At 35.1% G+C, this 20,690-nt stretch overlaps 1 protein-coding gene across 2 annotated transcripts in view; it reads left to right on the forward strand.

The window, feature by feature from the left end:
• The first annotated feature begins 1,962 nt into the window (after window positions 1-1,962).
• LOC110465530 (excitatory amino acid transporter 1-like) overlaps window positions 1,963-20,690 on the forward strand; it is a 92,927-nt gene continuing 74,199 nt past the window's right edge. The window contains exons 1-2 of one of the 2 annotated variants that reach the window (XM_021521424.1): window positions 1,963-2,120; window positions 2,609-3,220. In XM_021521424.1, the coding sequence (XP_021377099.1) occupies window positions 2,700-3,220 (521 nt within the window). In that variant the 5' untranslated portion in view covers window positions 1,963-2,120; window positions 2,609-2,699. Of the gene's footprint in view, window positions 2,121-2,457; window positions 3,221-20,690 lie in introns of those variants that run through there. The other variant, XM_021521425.1, reaches the window with a different exon arrangement.

The following is a 20,690-nucleotide window of genomic DNA, read 5'->3' on the forward strand; positions in this document are numbered from 1 at the left end:
GATGGGATCCTATGACAGGCCAGTATCTCACAGGGCTTGATCTCAATCTTCGCTTCCTGTCTAAGCTACTCTCTTATTAACTGTAAAGCTAAATGTGGTGACAATATTTACTAACTATATAGTTTTATATGGTAATCAGCATTTTACTCACTATATAGCTAAGTGTGGTGAAGACCATATTACTAACTTCATAACTAATTATTTGTTTACAATATTACCTATATATGTTTACCACTATGTTTTAATTAATTTGTGTGTGTTTTGTGTGTGTGTGTGTGTGTGTGTGTGTGTGTGTGTTTGTGGTTTGTGTGTGTGTGTGTGTGTGTGATTACGTAATCGCATCCGCTCCGGTAATATGGAGGCGTTATCCACAAGTGATGGGTAAACTCAAGGCCCACCTTATAGTGTCATCTCACTGAAATATCGATTTACCGGGTCGCATTTTGTTTATGGACAATGGACCATTAGCCCATTCAAAGACATGTTATGCATCTTACTTTGTTAGTGTTAGGTTTTATAGCATAATTTGATATTTCTCACCAACTCTAGTGACTCCTTTCTAAACGTACTTTTATTAGGTTACAGCGTTCGCGAGGAGGTATCACCTCCCTTGTCTTGCCTGTAACAAACTACCAATATACCTCGCCGGGACCAAACCGGAGCAGATAATCAACAACGGCGAGTAAATCGGAAGAGCTTCGGCGAGAAAGCACTTGATTTTTTTTTTTTATCAAATTGACCGTAGCAATACCGATGTAGTACCGGCGTTCCCATTGTTGTACCGTTGTCCTTCCGATGTAAGAGCCGATGTGCTTCCGAATACAATTTTTCTTACGTTAGTACATCGGAGGTGCATCAGTACCACTTCGGTGGTATTCGGTAGTACTAAGGTATCACATCGGTACCAGAACGGTACACATTGAGGCCAACGGAGACCCGCCAATCCATCACGGGGCGCTTCCAGTGCTATACCGACATTAACAAAGCCCTACCGGAATACTGCCGTTGAACCTTGCTCGCTCCGGCAGCGCAACGGCGGAAATGTTTGAGCATGTTCAAAAATTTCTACTGTCGCCTGCCGTTGCTAACATTTTCGCCGATGTTCTGACGATGTCCTGACGATGTACTACCGTTCTTAGCGATGTAATAAGTTGCACTGCCGTAATCAGTACCGATCCCCGAGAATCGTCAACAGTGTGCTCCGGTATAGCTCCGGCAACCCAAATCGGCTAAGTGTGACAGGTCCTTACCTGTAAGTCTCCATCTAGTATCGCAATCCCGTTCAACTTAGTGACAACGTTTGTGTTTCAAAGGAACAAGCTGCAACATATCTAAAGAAAAGGTCTCCAACTAGTTTTATTGCAAAAAAATATAATGATTATCCAATTAAATTATAATGCTTTTATTAACAATGCTTCAAATGTTTCCGTATATTTTCACATCTAAATACTTTGTCGTGAACATTGTTTACATTGGTAATTGTATTACAAAATATAACAAGTGTAATTATTTGTCATTTGTGTATTTTTATGTATCATCACTCGTGTTACAACAAAACAAAATGTCACGGCATACGTAGATCTCTATCTATTTCTCAGTAGCTCTTCTAATACCTCGTGAATCAAGTTACAACAAGACAAAATATACTGTGTTTCTTTTAATCCAATCAGTCACTTCGTCAATTGTGTTACAAACTAACAAACTATTCCCCTATAAGTCACTTAGTTGTTCAACTAAAATGTCATGGCACTGAACCATACCGCTTTAAGTATGGCGACAAAGTTAGTTACAATACAACCTTGTTCCACGGTGACCCTGTAAGTCCCCATGGACTGGGTTTAGATCGTCTATCATCCCAGTAGCCATACTGTATCATGTACATTTCACCTTTCCATCTCCCGTTGTGTAGTAGTGTGTGCTGTGAGTGGCGAGTAGTCTGTAGTATGAGTGACGGCAGTGGTATACGGAGCGAGCATTTCACTGCGATCCTTCCCGCTCTCAGTCGAGCGTATAGAAACAGTCCATAGCAGCACTCCGCTCCAGACCCTATGTCAGCGGTAGCATTACCTTCCAGTAATCTTACCTGCCATCCATAGGTCGTGTTTCATTAATACATGAAGGTGATCGCTTCGTTATTGTTTTGTAATCCTACTTCATAAAGTGTAGTCACATCCCTGGGATATTAAACATCCGCTTATGATTAGTGGAATGTGAAGTTCATGTTTGTTGATTAAGTTTTTATGAAATTTGTGTAATAGGAAAGAACGGACTGACATCGGGAGAATGGGACGGCTCCCTCAGGTGGAAATCTAATGTATATCGTTGCCGGAGCTCTGTTTCCGCCATCCAATACTTTTTATTGATATTACAACATCACGTGATACCATACATATTGCTTGATTTTTTTCAAACCGTTTCAGATTTCAAACAGAATTATCTTCGAGTTGTGCTGAAACGCGTCCGAACCGCAGTTCAGTTGGAATGTGGCTTTTTGGTTCGTGATCAGTGAAAAGTTGTTTATAACCCAATTTACTATTGTGGATATTTCTTAATGAAAATGCACAGTGATTTGTGATTTTTGAATACTTTTTTTGTGTGTTTTTTATAGTTCTGGGATGCAGATTGGATTGGTGTGAGGAGAATCAAATATATATCTACGCTGGAAATACGTGATTTTCTAAACAAACTCTGCAGCTACTATGATGGAGCCCAACCCAGATCAACAAAAGCTAAACACGCACATTGTCATCCCTGTCCCAGAGGAAGGCACGGGACCCCATCGGACCAAACTCCAAAGATTTAAACAAACATGTGGCAAAAACGTGAAAGAAAACCTAATTTTGATTCTATTGTTGGGATCTGTTGTGATGGGAGTCGCTATTGGGTTTGCGGTACGTTCTGGAACGAAAATGACAAAAAGAGAAATTATGTACCTGTCTTTTCCGGGAGAAATGTTGATGCGAATGTTGAAAATGTTGATTCTACCACTGATAGTGTCCAGTTTGATAGCAGGTATCGCCGGCCTGGACGCCAAGACTTGTGGCAAGATGGGTTTGAGAACAATGGCGTACTTTGCGACAACTACGCTTTTGGCGGTCATTCTGGGAATAACTATGGCCGTCATCATTCAGCCTGGCCGGAATGCTGACCGGTCAAAAATTCAGCGATATGGAAAAACAGAAAAACTGAACACTGCCGACACTTTCCTAGACCTTATCAGGTTAGTTTTAAATTTTTGATATATTTTTCTTTTTAAAATCTATCACTGGTAATCCTACCATTAAGGTTAAGGTCGCTTACAATATCATAATGTAAATTGCATATACCTGAAACATCAATGCACACAGTACAAGTAAGAATATAAGCATAACAATGATTCTTTTTATAACAATTTGTTTTGTCCTTATATATTTTTGGCTTTAAAATAGCTTTCCCATGTTACTGGACATCAAATCAAGGATGTACTGACGACTCCGTGATTTACGTCAATGGAAAGCATTTATCCATAAAGCACGCTTATCATTACTGTTTAGGAATTATTGTAAAACTCGTAAAATAGTAATTTCTGCTGTGGAGAATCCTTCTAGTGTGTTTTTGTATTTCCATGAATAATTCGATGATTACATATTGTCAATTGTATCGATAACGTTATACCTATAGAACATTCGCAGCGTGTTCCGTTTAACATTGTATGTTGTATGATGCCCAAGGCACCATATTTGTCTTTTATTCTTTCCATAGTGTAATCTTATCAAAAGGATGAGAAAATGAAACTCCATCTATGTTATGTTTTGAATTATGTCAACGAAAATAATCCATATGAACTACATGTGTCCAAAAATATCTTTTAGACAAAAAACAAAATTGAGAGATTTATAATTTCATAAAAGCTTTTTTATTATTATTTTTTTTTTTTTTAAAAAAACCCAAATGCTTATAATTATAGAATGAACACGTTGTTTTCAGGCATGTAGAAAAACATGATCTTAAAACTTTGAATGAGTTGAAACAGAAAGGGCAAAATTGTACAGATCCTGCTGCTGTCAGTTTGAAAATATAATCATGTCACCACAAAGAAATAATACTGTTTTTCCTGTTGTACGTTTGACGTATGGCTAGTTGGCGTGTTAAACACACGTCTGGCAGTGGCTATATAATCCTCACCCAGGGCTCGGCTCTTTAAATCTTTGTCATAATTGAATAAGATAATCATGGGACCCAGTTCTCCTGGTTTTTATAGGAAAATAGAAAGAAAATGAAAAGAATAAAAAGATAACATAAAATGATTATCAGCTATGCGTGTTGTATCGTACATATATTAACAAAACACGCAATGTAAGATTTGAACTGAACATGCATGAAGCCTCAATACAAAATAACTGTCCATTTTCATTTTCTTATTATATTGTGTATTAAATAAATTATATTGGTGAAAAGAAATTGATTCACCGAAATTATAAACACAATGTTCTGAAGCGTGAATGCTACTTGTATCCGAACCGACTGTGTTTATATATCGTTGCCCGCCATAGGCTATTGTTGATATAAATACTAAACAACGTGACCACATCCTTCTATTTGACCTTTACACCTGAATTCGAAGGTATCGTACAAAACGTATGACACATTCACGTGTTCGAGGGATTAATTTATTCAAAATCGATACAAGAATACTACTGGAAACTATTTTGCTTACACAATTATATTTCTTTTGTGATTGTGCTAAAATCATTTTTTTGTCACGGCATACAAAATATTTTTAATTACGTTTTCTTTAAATTTACCCCGAATAGATTTTTTGCAGGATCTTTAAATTTGCGATAAGGTTGCAAAATAACGAGAACAAAAAATTTCGCGAAATACGAACCATTTTCGTTATCATTAAATTTCAACTGGTTACAATAATCAAATTAACAGGATTTGTCGTGAAACACCATAAACTCAAATAATCAACCGTTTGTTATCATTCCTCTTCCTCTTATGAGATTACGTTTTCTGTACAGTTATATGTTTATCTCTCAGATAACAAGTTAAAAGCATATTGTTAGATACTTTAAATACCATCTGTGTTGTTTTTGTTCCATTAACAGCACTACTTCAGCTTTGCAGGTTCGTTTTTTATATGATAATCATCATTTTTCAACATTTCACTGGTTGTGCATTATGAATCTGTATCCAACCTATTGACATGGTTTTTAGAAATGAAAATAAGGCTGGTAATTTACAAATAACCTTGACATTAGTTTTTTTTATTTGGTAAGTATAATATCCTTGACTAGTGCTATCATTAACAATAGATCATGTTACCGTTGATAACATTCACCGTACCTGATGGCTGGAAATGATTATAGCAGTTTGGTGATAATTAGAATTAATTATTTAAAAGTTGGTCGTAAATTAGTTTGAAATTGACAAACAAGCCGCCGTTGAGTGTTGTGATTAGTAATTAGTGTTTTAGTGGAGTTGTACATTGTATCCTTATGTCTGACGTCAGCATGATATAGGTAGCTAATATACTGTATAGCACTTATAGTTAGTGAATAGTGTATCAACACGACAGCGTTATTTTCGGGGTTTTCTAGATGCGAAGTATCCGTGCTAACCAACGTGGCAGCGAAAATGTTCAAGGGAAGAAATAATGGCCAACGTTTTGAATTCAAACCTGTGTAAAAGTTAGAATTTTTAGCGATTGTCTTTTAAAGACTTATTCATGAGCCTGTCAATTCATATAAAAAATGTTTTAAAATATATATCGGCCAATTAAAACATAGATGGGTATTTAGAAATTTAAATGAGTTCTTGACAGAAAGGTATGAATTTTAATGAACGGGGAAAATATACATCCCATGGAAATCATTAGTTTGGTGAAATTGTTAAAGTAGAAAATGTTGAAAATAAATCTAAAAAATCTAGGTCAGCTTTTGTAAGCGTGCTTACGGCTGCTGTTTCATTGCTTTTGTATTTCAAGGTTTTTTGACATAATTTTATGCAGCTTTTCTATAACTAATGTTTCTATGAATGAATCTCTAAAAAAATGGTTTTGATTAAAACTGCTACACTGTTAATTTTGAACGTGAATGTTGCTTTCAAAGTTAAAATATGAGAAAGATAGATAGAAATATAATATAAAATGCTGCAGGATTAATGATATATATTATATATAGAAGTGTATGCTTTATGTGCAATTGTACTGAAAATACAGAGAAATGTTTTGGGAATATTACATGAAGATGTGACAAGTGACAGTATACTTTCAGCCAACACAAGCAAGATTTGCACTGTGCTTTTGGAACTGAAATTAAATTAAAGACATGAAAAAAGAAAAAAAAAAAAAACCTGAGCAAATGATTGGTCAGTTTCAGTTGTTAGATATTTTAGAAAGGTTTTCTTTCACGTATTTCAAGGAAATTTTGTTTGAGCGAAATACGTCAATCCCGAGAACCGCTTTAGTAGGTAATATTTGATTGTTTTATCAGTTCTTGAGTGAAGAATATATGGGGATGAACTTAAAATCAATAATGTTGGAAACTCTGTAACTAATTCTACACTTGTTCGGTAGCTCTATATGTGCAAAATTAACACTTATTTTATACCATTTCGAGCTTTTCAACCACAAAAAACCGATATGACATTTGAAACATGAACATATGAGAAAGACTTCGCTTTTCTTGTGTTACGGGGATTTTATGTTTCTTTTACCAGATATGAAATATATCATACCACAGAGAGAAATTTATATAGGCTTTAAGAATGATATTCTATTCAACTGTTTAACAATACGATTCTTTTAAATTGAAACTACAACTATTGCACGAAGATAAGGTCATTGCACATATACCCTAAGGATGTAAAAGAATTTCAACCAGGATAACACTTAAATGAAAGTTATCCTGAAAGGTCATTTAGTTCGGGTAGGTCTTTCCGACTTATATAGTTGTAGTTCGTCTTACACATCTTAGCAATCTCTTAAATCTCCAGAGGAATAGCCTACAAGTTTAGCCAATAATTCGTTTAAATAACATTTTAAAACTAAAAATGTATAATGATTGCCAAGAAAGAAAAGCTATTAACAACAAGCGCTGACAAAGGGCTTATTTTTGTACGAAACAATACGAGACAATCCGAGACACAACTTCTATTTTAGCCGCGTGTAGTTTATATATAATGTTTGTGACTTAACCCGAGACTATAACCAATATCAAAGTTCCTTATATAGATGTAATGTTTTTAAAACGTACTTAGGTTTTTTGTCAGGTAATGAAGAAAGTAAAAAATAGCAACAATCTATCAGGAGAAAAGAAATATAGCAATCTTACTTAAGTTGATGAAGTATCGCGAATATAAACCTTGTATGTCATAAACTTTCTGTTTGATATACAATGGCATTATCCTAAACGTGTGCGCTATCGTATATATTACACAGAGGTATTTTTGATGAACATACAAATTACCTGTCAATCTGCCTTGTCTCTCATTGCAAAACCTCAAAACATAACAGTTGATTGTTGAAACAAGTTAATACAAACTGCAGTCCAAACTTATTTAGAAATTGAATAATTACCGAGGGAGCATACACTAGCTGACTATCTAGTGAATGATGATAAAATAATCTAAAGCCCCTTGTGTTCCGATAGCTATGTGAGTCAGTTAGACACGACTAGGACACCGTCTGTTTCCACTACAGCTACATGTGTTGTTCCATAGGGACCACCACACAGCAGGGACACCAGACAACCTAGCTTCTACGTATCAATAATACATGGATTAACCATGCATAACAACAGGAAAGCTTTCCATTCTGGGACAAATGGGTACGATAGTGTTTTAACATAAAATGTCAGTGATCAGTAAGTTTATGTATGTCAGGAAGACATCCATATGAGCCATACAAAAATAAACAAAAAGTTAAAAATGATCGAAAGTTCACTACAAACTAGTGCCATAGTAATTCTACAGATATTCTTTTAAGCATTATACGATGAGATGACCCTGACTTGTATAGTTTGTGTTGTACGTGGCACTCTTATGACAATTACACTTGTGTATCAAAGGGAACTGTGAACAGTAGCAACTACGGGAGCGAGGTAACAATATAGTCACTTTGTAATGTAGGTCAGGCAGGAAAAACAATTTTCAAAAATTAATGTGACATCATACTATGGATAAAGGTTACACAAACAAATATCATTAACGCTTTTTTGTAGGTCAGAGTTCAAATTAGAAGTCTCTTAACTTTTTATAGTAACGAAACTTTTTGACATTTATGAGAAGAAAGTCCCGTAAGTGCCATTTAATGAATCAAAGTTGTAAAATAAAAAGAATCAGATAAGATTTTGTTCCTACTGCTTCTCAAGATGATATATAGAAGCTCCATATATGGTTATGTTAACATTACGTCAGACTGTCGGTCATGGTTACATGAGGCAGACTTAATGTTTAAATGCATCATTATGAGTTTGGCGTATATCACGTAGTAGTGCAGCCATATAGTAAAACGTACACATTTTATTTTCAGAATGCAACTATTTATGCAATTTTAACATTTCCGACAGACTGCTTCAATTGCACTCAATTATTCAGCTCTAAATGACGTTTAAATTTTTGCTTAATATTGTTGGTAACTATTCTTATACATTGTGTGAATACCGGTATATTCATTTCATTAAACATACATTTGTTATTGTAGGATTTTACACGCATGAACGTTGACAATATTTGTTTAAGTGCACCATAACCGTCTGTCAGAAAAATATTGGAACCTTAAAGTACAAATAAACAATGTGTTCACGTGGTAAAAAAATCTACAGTACATGTGTGTATGCCAAATCTCATTTTAAAAAGTGTAGTTAGCTTAATGATAAGTCAAAACAGTTGTAGACAGTCGCAGCACTCTGCATTTCCTCCGACAAAGAAGAGTTCGATTGTATAACTTTGAGTTAAATGCCCATTCACTATGGCCAAGAGTTATACGAAAGAACAAAGTGTGTATTGCCTTTGTGCATGTGTTCACGTGTGCTGGAGGCTGTGTTTTGGTGTATATACCTCCTCTTGATAGCGATGATATGATGGCAACCTCAGAGTGCTACCTCACTGAAATACTATGCCAGCGTAGCAGTCCGGTCCTATTATTTTTACACAAGGTGAGCCAGTTGTTGCGATTACCCTACATACTGAACGCTAAGCAGGGATTTACAGCTACCAAGGACTTTGGTATCTCCTGACCTGTTGACAGAACCTTTGGCCTACCCCACTTGGGCGAACGTTCAACACTTAGGCCAAAAGTAAGGTATTTCCAAGCAAGGCACTAGGGAACAAAATAAGTTGTAAGGAAGCAGAGAGAAAATATAAAGTTCTCAAATGTTGCAATGAGGGCAGCAGAACAATTTTGGTTTCTTACACTTAGCAGAACACACATATGGATGCCTGAGATTCTGCAGAGGGATTCTATCCCCGAACTTGCAAGGATGACTTATGAGTGTCTTTGTAGGAAAATTTAGGTGAAACAGTATTATAGCAGGCCAGAAATATTTGTGCCACGGTTAAAGAATACTGAGTTCACTTGAAGATACCTGAACATTTCCATTTCTCTTTGAGGTTGATAAAAATTCTAATTCAGAAGTCGTGCTTGCGTTCAAGCTGATTCTCTAACGAAAAACAAAAGAAAGAAAACAGAGAAGAAATTACGTGTTTATTCAAAAGTATATCATTTAAAAAGAAATCCTGATTAGACTCGTGAAGCTAGCTAAGCTTAGCGAAACCCTCGTTTATAAGTAGTCAGATGTTTAATATCGATACGATAGACGTGCTTTTCCTGCAATGCATGTGCAGTATGTGTGTTATGGCACGTACTCCAATTAGGCGTACAGTATGTGTGTTATAGCACGTAATCCAATTAGGCGTACAGTATGTGTGTTATGGCACGTAGTCCAATTAGGCGTACAGTATGTGTGCTATGGCACGTAGTCCAATTAGGCGTACAGTATGTGTGTTATGGTACGTAGTCCAATTAGGCGTACAGTATGTTGCAGTGGGTAGTAAAGGCCAAGTGAAAATGTTCGTTTGTGCCACATTTTTGTGCAAGTGTGGTGGAATAAAATATTTTATCATCTTTTCAGTAGTTACCTTCGAATGAAGTTTTTCTTGTTTTGATCATATTTATAATTTTTTAAGCTGATTCAATGCTTACAAAATCAGCATGTCTTAATAATAATTACTACCATCCTGTTTTTGTTTACATATGTGCCAAAATTTATGAGGCAGTCATATTGCGGTTAGGTACCGTTGTATAACGTGATGACACGTTCCTATTTAAAGGAGTTCCATTTTCGTGATAGAGGCACGTTTGATATAGCCTATATTGTTTTCTTATTCCTTCATGTGAAGTGTAGGGGATTTTTTTTTTTTTATATTGTTTTTTTTTCAAGTTTTTTGTTACATCTACATCAAACAGACATTACACACAAACTCTCACTTGTATACAGAAGCATGCGTTTCTCAATCATAGTCATTTATACACGTCATCATCATCATCATCATCATCATCATCATCATCATCATCATCATCATCATCATCATCATCGTTGTCGTCGTCGTCCATACACATTGACAATAATCATCATCATCATAATCGTACATACACATTGACAATCAACTTTAGCATCATCTTATGAACAATCATCATCATCCTCATCATCATCATCATCATCATCATCATCATCCTCATCATCATCATCACTGTCACCATCATCATCATAATCTATACGTGATGAGCATCTTATTCATCCTCCTCCTCTATGTATAAATTGTACAATGTCAAACATAAATTATCATCATCATCATCATCATCTGTGCATTGTTACAAACATCATCAACATCATCATGATAGATAATCTATCATACCCATGCTCTGCCTAAAACAACATACTTCACATAGTATATCGAGAAAGAGAGAGAGAGATATCTGGGCCAGTAAAATAAAAAAAAAGATTTAAATAAGTTAATTAAGACAAATTATCTAGGAATCGAGGAGAGACGCAGAATATGAAAAATATTAAAAGCTGTTTTTACCTTGGTATTATTAAAATTACACTTCTGCATAGTCTAATATTTTTATCCATTTTCTCCATTCTTTCTCAAACCTATCCTGTGCAGAATCACCTTGACTGTTTACAATATATTTTTGAAAAGTATAATGTTCTTTAATCGTGTTAATTAAGGCATTTAGGCTCAACGTTTGATGTCGACATCTTGTCTTATAAATATAAATCTTAATAATAATTAAAATTTCATTGTCAATTCTATTATAGGTCATATTCTCATTTGGTACCAATAATCCACAAAGAAAACTGATTTTATTAAATAAAAATGGGATAAAAAGTGCATCTAACAATATTTCAAAACTTTGTAAAAATGTCTGTACTTCTCTACATTCCCACAAAATATGAATGATTGTTTCTTGTTCTAAATTACAAAGTGTACAGAGTGGACTTGTCACTTATCCTACTTAAAACATGGCTGAATTTGTTGTCAAAATATGATGAACAATTCTATACTGAAACCATTGTAGTCTTGAATTTTTTGTTATTCTAAAAGGGGTCTTATATATATCATTCCAATTAAAATTATTCAAATCTAATTTTTCTTCCCATTTTCTCCTCCCAGTAGCAATAGTATGTTTTTTTACCATAAGATTATAAAAATCTTTTATCCCTTTTACTCTTTTTAAGAAAAAATTAACATTACATGGTATGATACGGTATACAATAGCATCCTTTTTACAATCAATTTTAGCTAAAGATTTCCTTATTGTAGTTAATACACCATGATATTGGAGAAATTTTGTATTTACCTGATACATGTGAGCAAATTCTTGAAATGTGTAAAAAGTGCAAGTCTCAATGTCTTTTATTAATTCATAAATTATAGTCACTCCTTTATTATACCATGTCTTGAAAAATATTGATTTTCCCCAATAGTAAAAGTTCTATTGTACCATAATGGCATTTTCCAGATACAACTTTCATTAATTTGTTTCACCCGCTCCTTTTCATTAAACCTTCTCCATGCTTTAAAGACATCTTTCCAAAAATAATTTGTGCACTTATTAAGACATATTGAAATGTAATCACTTCCACAATGTGATAGCATATGTAAGTCAATATGTGTTTCTAAGATAACTTGCCACTTGCCCGACTTCTGATATAATCTCCGTATCCACCCTAATTTTAAGGAATCTATGAATGACCTTATATTAACCATTTTAAGACCCCCTTCAAAATAATCTTGAAATATCACATCTCTCCTTATTTTATCAGTTTTACTGTTCCATAAAAAGTTAAAGAGAATATTATTTAATTGATTCAAAAAAAGATCATCAGGATTTGGCAATGCAATAAATAAATGGTTAAATTGTGATATCATTAAAGATTTTATCAGATGAATTCTACCTTTATGAGTAAGTGATCTTTAAGTTTATTTAGCTTTTTATCAAAATTTAATTTTTGGTTAAGATTGACACTAAATTATATTCCCAGAAGCATGCATTTTGTCCTTCCCCACTGCAATTTTAGAACAGGTAAAAATGCATCTATCTTCACTTTGTATTTTGCTCCCTATCCAAACCACCTGGGTTTTGTCTGTATTTAACTTCAAACCAGATATTTTAGCGAAAGTATTCAATTCTGCTATCGATTCTTTTAAAGACCTTTCTGAACCATCTAAAATGAGAGAAGTATCATCAGCATACTGAGAAATAAGGATTGGACTTTTATTTACTTCTATACCCTTAATCTTATTGTTATTTCTAAGTCTTATATCTAATATTTTAACACACAAAATAAAAATGTAGGGGGCGATTGGATCACCTTGGCGACAGCCTCTTTTTATGTTTAGGAATGATGAAAGATTACCACCTTGGTTTATAGTTGAACTTACCTTGGTGTGTAGTAGTTTTACCCAGCATCTAGTATCAGAACCAAAATTAAAATAGTTTAAAACTTTATCAACAAATTCCCATGAGACTGAGTCGAATGCTTTCTCAAAATCTACCATTAATAACATACCTGGAATATATCTTTCTTCTGCATATTGCATAATGTCATAAACTAATCTAGTATTTTCCCCTATATAACGGCCTGAAAGAAATCCTGTTTGATCTCCACTCAGTGTAGGGGAAATTACATACTATTATTCGTCAATATATAAGGATGACTGTGATGTCATTGTACACAACGGCGTTTAATGAAACATCCCTACATAACGTTATTCTGATGCTGCCGTTTCTTGAAATAGCATTAAAGAAAATTAGATTTAATACCATTGCATGTCATCTTTCACACTTCACGCCTGTATCTGATTTTAACACCTGGTTACCTGTGCATCGCCATATTGTAAAATGTTCCATATTTCCTAAACCTGAGATGTATTATTACTTCAACGGGAACCAGCGAATATTTCTAAGTGTTATGAGATGAAGTTTAGACACTTGCAAAATCACTAAATGTGTACTTTATTTTATTTTTCGCTTGGTAAAAATATAAAAATGAAAACCAATTGAAAATCAGTGCCCTAAAGTAATAGCTAGACAATGTTATGATAACGACGGATTGTGCTAGCTGAAATTTGATAGCGTTGAATTTTGTTTAGTTTTAAAAAACATAAAATTAAATATCTGGAGTTATTGTAGATTTGGTTTTATTGCAAGTAACATTTTTGCAAAACATATATAAAACGAGTTTATTCCAAAATTACTAACCATTAAACAATTTACGTTGTTAAAAAAATATATAAAAAATGTAGACTCTAACAAAATGTCAGTTGTAGAAAATAAAGAATTAACGAGAAATGAACATTCTGTTCCATATCCGTTACAATTAAGGAGAATACCAGTAAAACACTAGCAAACAAGGCTATTTTGTGGTTTGAAGGAGACTATTAGAGGTTAGCCTTGACTGTAGACTCTATATACCATATTTAATGGAATGCTGAGGTGTATGATTGGAACACAGAATCATGGCAGATGATACGGTTGTATTTTATATAAGAACCTCTATGCTTTAATACCCAAATAAAACTGGATATTTTCAAACAATCTATACTTTAAACACCATTGGTTGGTCTGTGTCGACGGTATCACGTATGGGTTAAACTTCCACAGACTGATAAATCGAAGTTTTATAAGAGCAACATTTGCGTATTTTGTAAGAAAAGATAAATACACCAGTAAAATGTTTCCGCCCTTTTAGTGTTTGTCCAGACCAATTTGAGATGACGATTTTTCTTGGCACCGCATTTCCTTCATATATAAGCCAAGGTTTCTCCATCAGTTAAGTATGTCTGAACTTGGAATGCCTCTTATGCACGTGCTTCCGCCTCTTGCAAACCTTTACCAGTTTATCATTAAAATGACCTTTTAAGTGTTTTGCCATTTTCCTGACTACGGTGACACTTTAAGTCCTGTTCATGCTTGGTGTTACTGTCAAATATAGATGTGTATGGTGTTTTTAAAAAAATGTAAGAACATTTCTTATTTATCTGTCAGACAATGCATGGACAGTTGAGTGTTTAAAAACAATTTTCATCAATTATGCTTTTACTTATCTTACAGACATTACTTAACAAAATGATGTGTATATGTTTTCTTCAAGCCTTTCACTGAAACTCATTTGATCACATTTGCGTTAAGTCAGCGCTAACGCTGAGTAATGAAGAAATGTGATATCATTTAAACCCCACAAACTAACCTCGTAATTGATATCATACACATGCCAACTTGTCTAATCATTTCGACATAAATACACACATTTTGTACTAAGAGCTCGTTTGGTTTTCCTTCAAAATTTCAAGATAACAAAAAATGCTTCATCAAAACTTAAACCTCTTATCAGCCAAATTGCAGTGAGGCGGAAATATAAGCTTCTCTTTATATCAATGTCGCGTTATTTTACAACATTTTTAATGTCGTCTGCACTAGTTCCGAGATCATAATATCTGTTTTTGTTTATCCATCGCCCACGGCGAACAACCATGCCATACTTGACGAGTAGATTATATTTTTGAGTTTTTTTTTTTTATCAAGATCATAAAACTTTGCTTACAAATGTGATGACGAAATAATCCTACAAAGGTCTATATATTGACCCTATTTGATACAAATATGGTCACTAGGGTTATATACTTAAAACTGCGTCTCTAATGGGCAAGGTATATTTGCCCAGTCTTTGTGTTTCTGTATACCGATAATATTCGCTGTAGTTTAATTTTCGCCTTTTTCGCCCTCTAGAATTCATTACAGCGAACATTAGTCAACAACACAATTTACAAAGTAATTAAATGTGAAAGGCGAATTTAACACTGGGTGAAGTTAGGTGTTACAGGAGAAGGGCGAAATTTTGACCGGGCGAAAAATTCCCGTTCCTCCATGTTGATGGATCCCATTTGATGTAAATAACAAATCAAACACGATCCTTATTTTCCATTAAGTTCCTCTTTGTTTGGTTAATTTATCTGAGTCATTGAAGTTGATGGTTTGTTTTTCCTCCATTTTGATTCTGTTGAAAAAATAAAATTGATCATTGTAGTGAATATTTTACGTTAGGTTTGCTATTATGTATTGCATAAATAACATACTAGGACACCTCAATTTTTAGGGATTTATAGTGTTTTAAGCTATTATATAAATAATGTGATTCTGTTTTGTGCTTAAAAAACACATATATTAACATTACTTTACACAGATTTTAGCCATAAATTATATTAAAACACAGAGGTTTAGAAAGGACAAAACAGCTGTATGGTGCAGTGTAATTAAAACACAGAGGTTTAGAAGGGACGACACAGCTGTATGGTGCAGTGTAATTAAAACACAGAGGTTTAGAAGGGACGGAACAGCTGTATGGTGTAGTGTAATTAAAACACATAGATTTAGAACGGACAAACAGCTGTATGGTGNCAGTGTAATTAAAACACAGAGGTTTAGAAGGGACGGAACAGCTGTAGGGTGCAGTGTAATTTTTAAGTTTTCTCTATCTATTATCAAATTTTAAAGGTTCAGTCACTTGTGTGTTTGTGTGACGTCATCCTTTATTGTAGTTTAAACGCTTTTAAGAGGACTGGTATTGTGTTTTTATACAAAGTGGAAACGTTTCGAATGTATATAACAAATTTCTCTGGGTTTTTTTGTTTTTAAATATCGAAATATGTGTTAAACGTTAGGTTTACACAAAATAAGGCCCCTCCGAACCCGATAACTATAGTTAGAAATGGATTTGGTATTCTCCCTAGAGGTACTTCACAAGTGTATCTAGACACATTCGTCAAACCAGGGCCCTTTGTTTGGTAGAGCATTACATTAGGCGAACGATAGAACGTCACAAACTGATCAATTCTATATACAATGTAGCGCCATCATGAGGCACAGGTTTAAATCTGAACTTCTGCCATACTCTGGTTTACATAGGTTTCATATAGATGGCTGGTGTAGTGTTTATACATGTTATATTTGTGTAAACATTATGAAATGGAACTGTCTTGGCTACATTTGCCATCGACATGAAATGTGGATCTGCTACCACCACAATCTTGTATTGATCCAGCACCATAAACAACCCAAAAAACTGTCAGTAATGTATATAGCTTTAGTGCTATAAACAACAGACCTAAATGTATTTCCAGCACCATAAACAACGAAAACGCTGTCAGTAATGTATATAACTTTAGTGCTATAAACAACAGACCTAAATGTATTTCCAGTACTGTAAACAACATGAGTTTCGATACAACTGTGTATTGCCTCGTCAACAACAGAAATACCCTGATCATAGATATTTGAAAACAGAAGCGCTGTTAATTTTGTTCCATACCAGACCGAGCGCTGAACCATTGTTAGGTGTGTGTCCAGGCCAGCCATCAGCTCCTTCATTGTAGGAGGTATTGGCAATAGACTTATTGAGTAGAGGCATAGGATACGGTTATACATTGTTACATTTATGAAACTATACGCAGAAGATGGGCCCATAAGCATTGCCACTGAAGGATATTGATATATAAAACCTCGATCAATACGAGTACCTGACTCTCATTACCGGCAAAATCTGATTAAGTTCGTCAAATCTGCTCAATAGGAGAATGGCATGCCATCCGCATCATCTGATGGGCTTTGAAACGTCATTACAGGGAAACAGCGCCATTGACCCGTCAGCACCTTTGTAACACACGTGTCGTCATCATCATTCAGTTTGAGTGTTCTGAAATGCAACAGAAATAAGAAGAGCATTGCGGGGTTTAAAAATATACGCCGTTCAAGTGTCATGCATGCTCCATTTAGACCAATACAAGGTTAAGTGCCTGAAGGAGAATGCAGTGAATGAAAAGACGGATACATTGGCATATGTTTGGAAATATGCACGAGATGGAAAGTAATTATGAGAAAACAAATATAGATGTCAAAAATCATCGAAGGGCACTTACTCTGTGTATAGTTTGGCAAGTTACATTCCTCCTCCTTCAATATATATATAAGTATAACTTACTTCATTTTAGTGTGCATAATACAGTGAAGTAATGACATTGTATGTGATGTGATGATACATTATATGGAAGTGCTCAATTTCTTCTATGTTATGGTGCGTCATAACGTCAATCAGTTATATCAAAATCCAACAAGAGGCGGTAAAAGTTACGAAGTAATAAAGGAAAAGATCGTGTAAAGAACATATGAAAGACAGACATGTTTGACATGCAATGGACAATCATAGAATTGTTAGCCTGATGAAAGTAATTAAATGTCATTATAGACTTTTCAAGTTTAAATATTTACCTTTTTTACCAGATTCGTGTTATCTATAAACAATGTATATGCACCTGACACGTGCTTAAGGTAAAAAGAGCAAAGGAGGTTCCCCAAAGAGTAATAGAGGTTCCCCAAAGATCAATAGAGGTTCCCCAAAGAGCAATAGAGGTTCCCCAAAGAGCAACGGAGGTTCCCCAAAGAGCAAAAGAGGTTCCCCAAAGAGAAATAGAGGTTCCCCAAAGAGCAAAAGAGGTTCCCAAAAGAGCAAAAGAGGTTCCCCAAAGAGCAATAGAGGTTCCCCAAAGAGTAACAGAGGTTCCCCAAAAAGTAATAGAGGTTCCCCAAAGAGTAATAGAGGTTCCCCAAAGAGCAAAAGAGGTTCCCAAAAGAGCAAAAGAGGTTCCCCAAAGAGAAATAGAGGTTCCCCAAAGAGCAACAGAGGGTCCCCAAAGAGCAATAGAGGTTCCCGAAAGAGGAAAATAGGTTTCCAAAAGAGTAATGTAGATTCCCCAAAGAGCAACAGAGGGTCCCCAAAGAGCAATAGAGGTTCCCGAAAGAGGAAAATAGGTTTCCAAAAGAGTAATGTAGATTCCCCAAAGAGCAACAGAGGTTCCCCAAAGAGCAATAGAGGTTCCCGAAAGAGTAAAATAGGTTTCCAAAAGAGTAATGTAGATTCCCCAAAGAGCAACAGAGGTTCCCCAAAGAGTAATAGAGGTTCCCGAAAGAGTAAAAGAGGTTTCCAAAAGAGTAATAGAGGTTCCCCAAAGAGTAATAGAGGTTCCCCATAGAGTAATATAGGTTCCCCAAAGAGTAATATAGGTTCCCCAAAGAGTAATAGAGGTTTCCCCAAAGAGTAATAGAGGTTCCCCAAAGAGTAATAGAGGTTCCCCAAAGAGCACCAGAGGTTCCCCAAAGAGTAATGGAGGTTCCCCAAAGAGTAATAGAGGTTCCCCAAAGAGTAATAGAGGTTTCCCAAAGAGCACAGAGGTTCCCCAAAGAGTAATAGAGGTTCCCCAAAGAGTAATAGAGGTTCCCCAAAGAGTAATAGAGGTTCCCCAAAGAGCAATGGTTGGTTAACTCGAGTACGTCGTTACGTCTTTTCATCACACGACAACATGCGGCTTGCTATACAAACGCCCAAACCAGCAGGAATAGTGTGTTCCGTTAGAGTGCCATACTACCGTGTCTAGTTTATGCGAGTTTAGTGTTATAACATGTAAAGAAGCCATACCGTCTTTATTTAGCCCGAGACGAGGAAAAAACGCGAAAACCTAAAACAAATCAGTTATATAAAAATTGTGATAACCGACAAAATAACAGAATATACATTGTAGCTAGCGCTGAATAAACAACGAGTCGCATACAGTTGAATGCAGTTCTTGTATATAATATCCGACTAGATGTAAATTGCTATGTAACGCTATGCATCAGCCTTTATTTACTAAGCATGTGCAGGCTCGGGGGAGAATATCCCTACTGTGTCCCGCTGGATATGGTAAGAGGAGACATATGTGCCTTGTTTCATTTATCTTGCTCAGTACAAGTGTACCTTAATGAATAGCATCATATTTATGAAAATTACATTAATTTACCAAGTAATGCATTATTTTTGCATCATAATGACATTATGTTACTTTGATGTTGAACTACAATTTGTATTTTGGCCTCCGATGCTTTTGAAATAGTATTGCAGTACTGTGTATTAGTAGGACTACAAAGTAACTCGATCATCGTGATTATATTTCAAATGGGGCTTGGTTGTAGAGTAGTTGTTTGCTTTCTATAAAGGTATTTTTACGTTTTTACTTATATCATAACCCGCCTTAAAATTTTCATCCATCAACGGTAATTGCTATCATTATTGGTAGAGCAGTTTCCTGGAATTGACAGAGAACATCTAGACTGGTTCCTTACGAATTGTAGGAAGCGCTCAATTCCTGTCGGAGCACGGTTCAAGATAACTTTCCTTGTGATCTCTCTGCTGCTCCGTTGTTCATTTTTTATGATCTTTAAGTTCCGATTTTCTTGTCTTATGCATTTTAACATATTCCATTTCCGAACGAGGAACCAATATTGCAATCAGACATCAATCACATAAACACGGTATCCAATAGGCTTTTTATATAATCTGTCAAGGATTTATTTGAAATCAGGGCATTCAATCATAAAATGTGTGACTGTAAATGGTTGGCTGCATGTGTTACAATAAGGTTAGTCTTCCTTTGGTAAAATGTAAGTATGTGTGCTGTAGGTATGACTTATGCGCAGTCGCGAGAGAACAACTCCTTCTCTGCAGTCTGCTCTACATGTTGCCCATGAATCTACGTTAGATTTAATTGCATATAACTCAGTTTATTTCTTCAGACTATTTATGTTGCCAATTCGTTTGTGATAAAATTCGCAATGGAAAGTTTAAAATCAGATTTAGGCAATTTAACATCTTTCGGTTGTAGGTTAAGAGCTTCGCAGCTCTTCTACTTTCTCCATTGCGATCACAAGTATGCCTTGTTGTCTCCGTGTTACTACCCCATCTCTCACTTTGAGGTTTGCCATTTCTCGAATTTGACCTAGATTTATATGGCGAGTGTCGTCGATGGTCCAAAAGACGGTCACCTTTCCGGAAAAACTGTCTAATTCTCTTTGTAATTTATCTTTGGTCTCAACGTTAATCTCTCCTTTGATCCTATTTTGCCTCAGTTTTATCGATTTTGATTTCTATTTACAGTTTTGTTAGCACCTATAGTTTTGTTTGTTCGTTTTTATATTATAGATTTTATGTCGCATTGTTGCTTTGTCGTGAAATCATTTAATCATTTAAACCGAGTCTTTGGAGATAAAAGGTATTTCTTTTTCATAATAACGGCTGACCACGTGTACTTAGCATTGATAATAATGTTCAGTA

The sequence above is a fragment of the Mizuhopecten yessoensis genome, unplaced genomic scaffold (genome assembly GCF_002113885.1).
Source record: "Mizuhopecten yessoensis strain PY_sf001 unplaced genomic scaffold, ASM211388v2 scaffold11087, whole genome shotgun sequence".
Classification (NCBI taxonomy): Eukaryota; Metazoa; Mollusca; class Bivalvia; order Pectinida; family Pectinidae; genus Mizuhopecten; species Mizuhopecten yessoensis.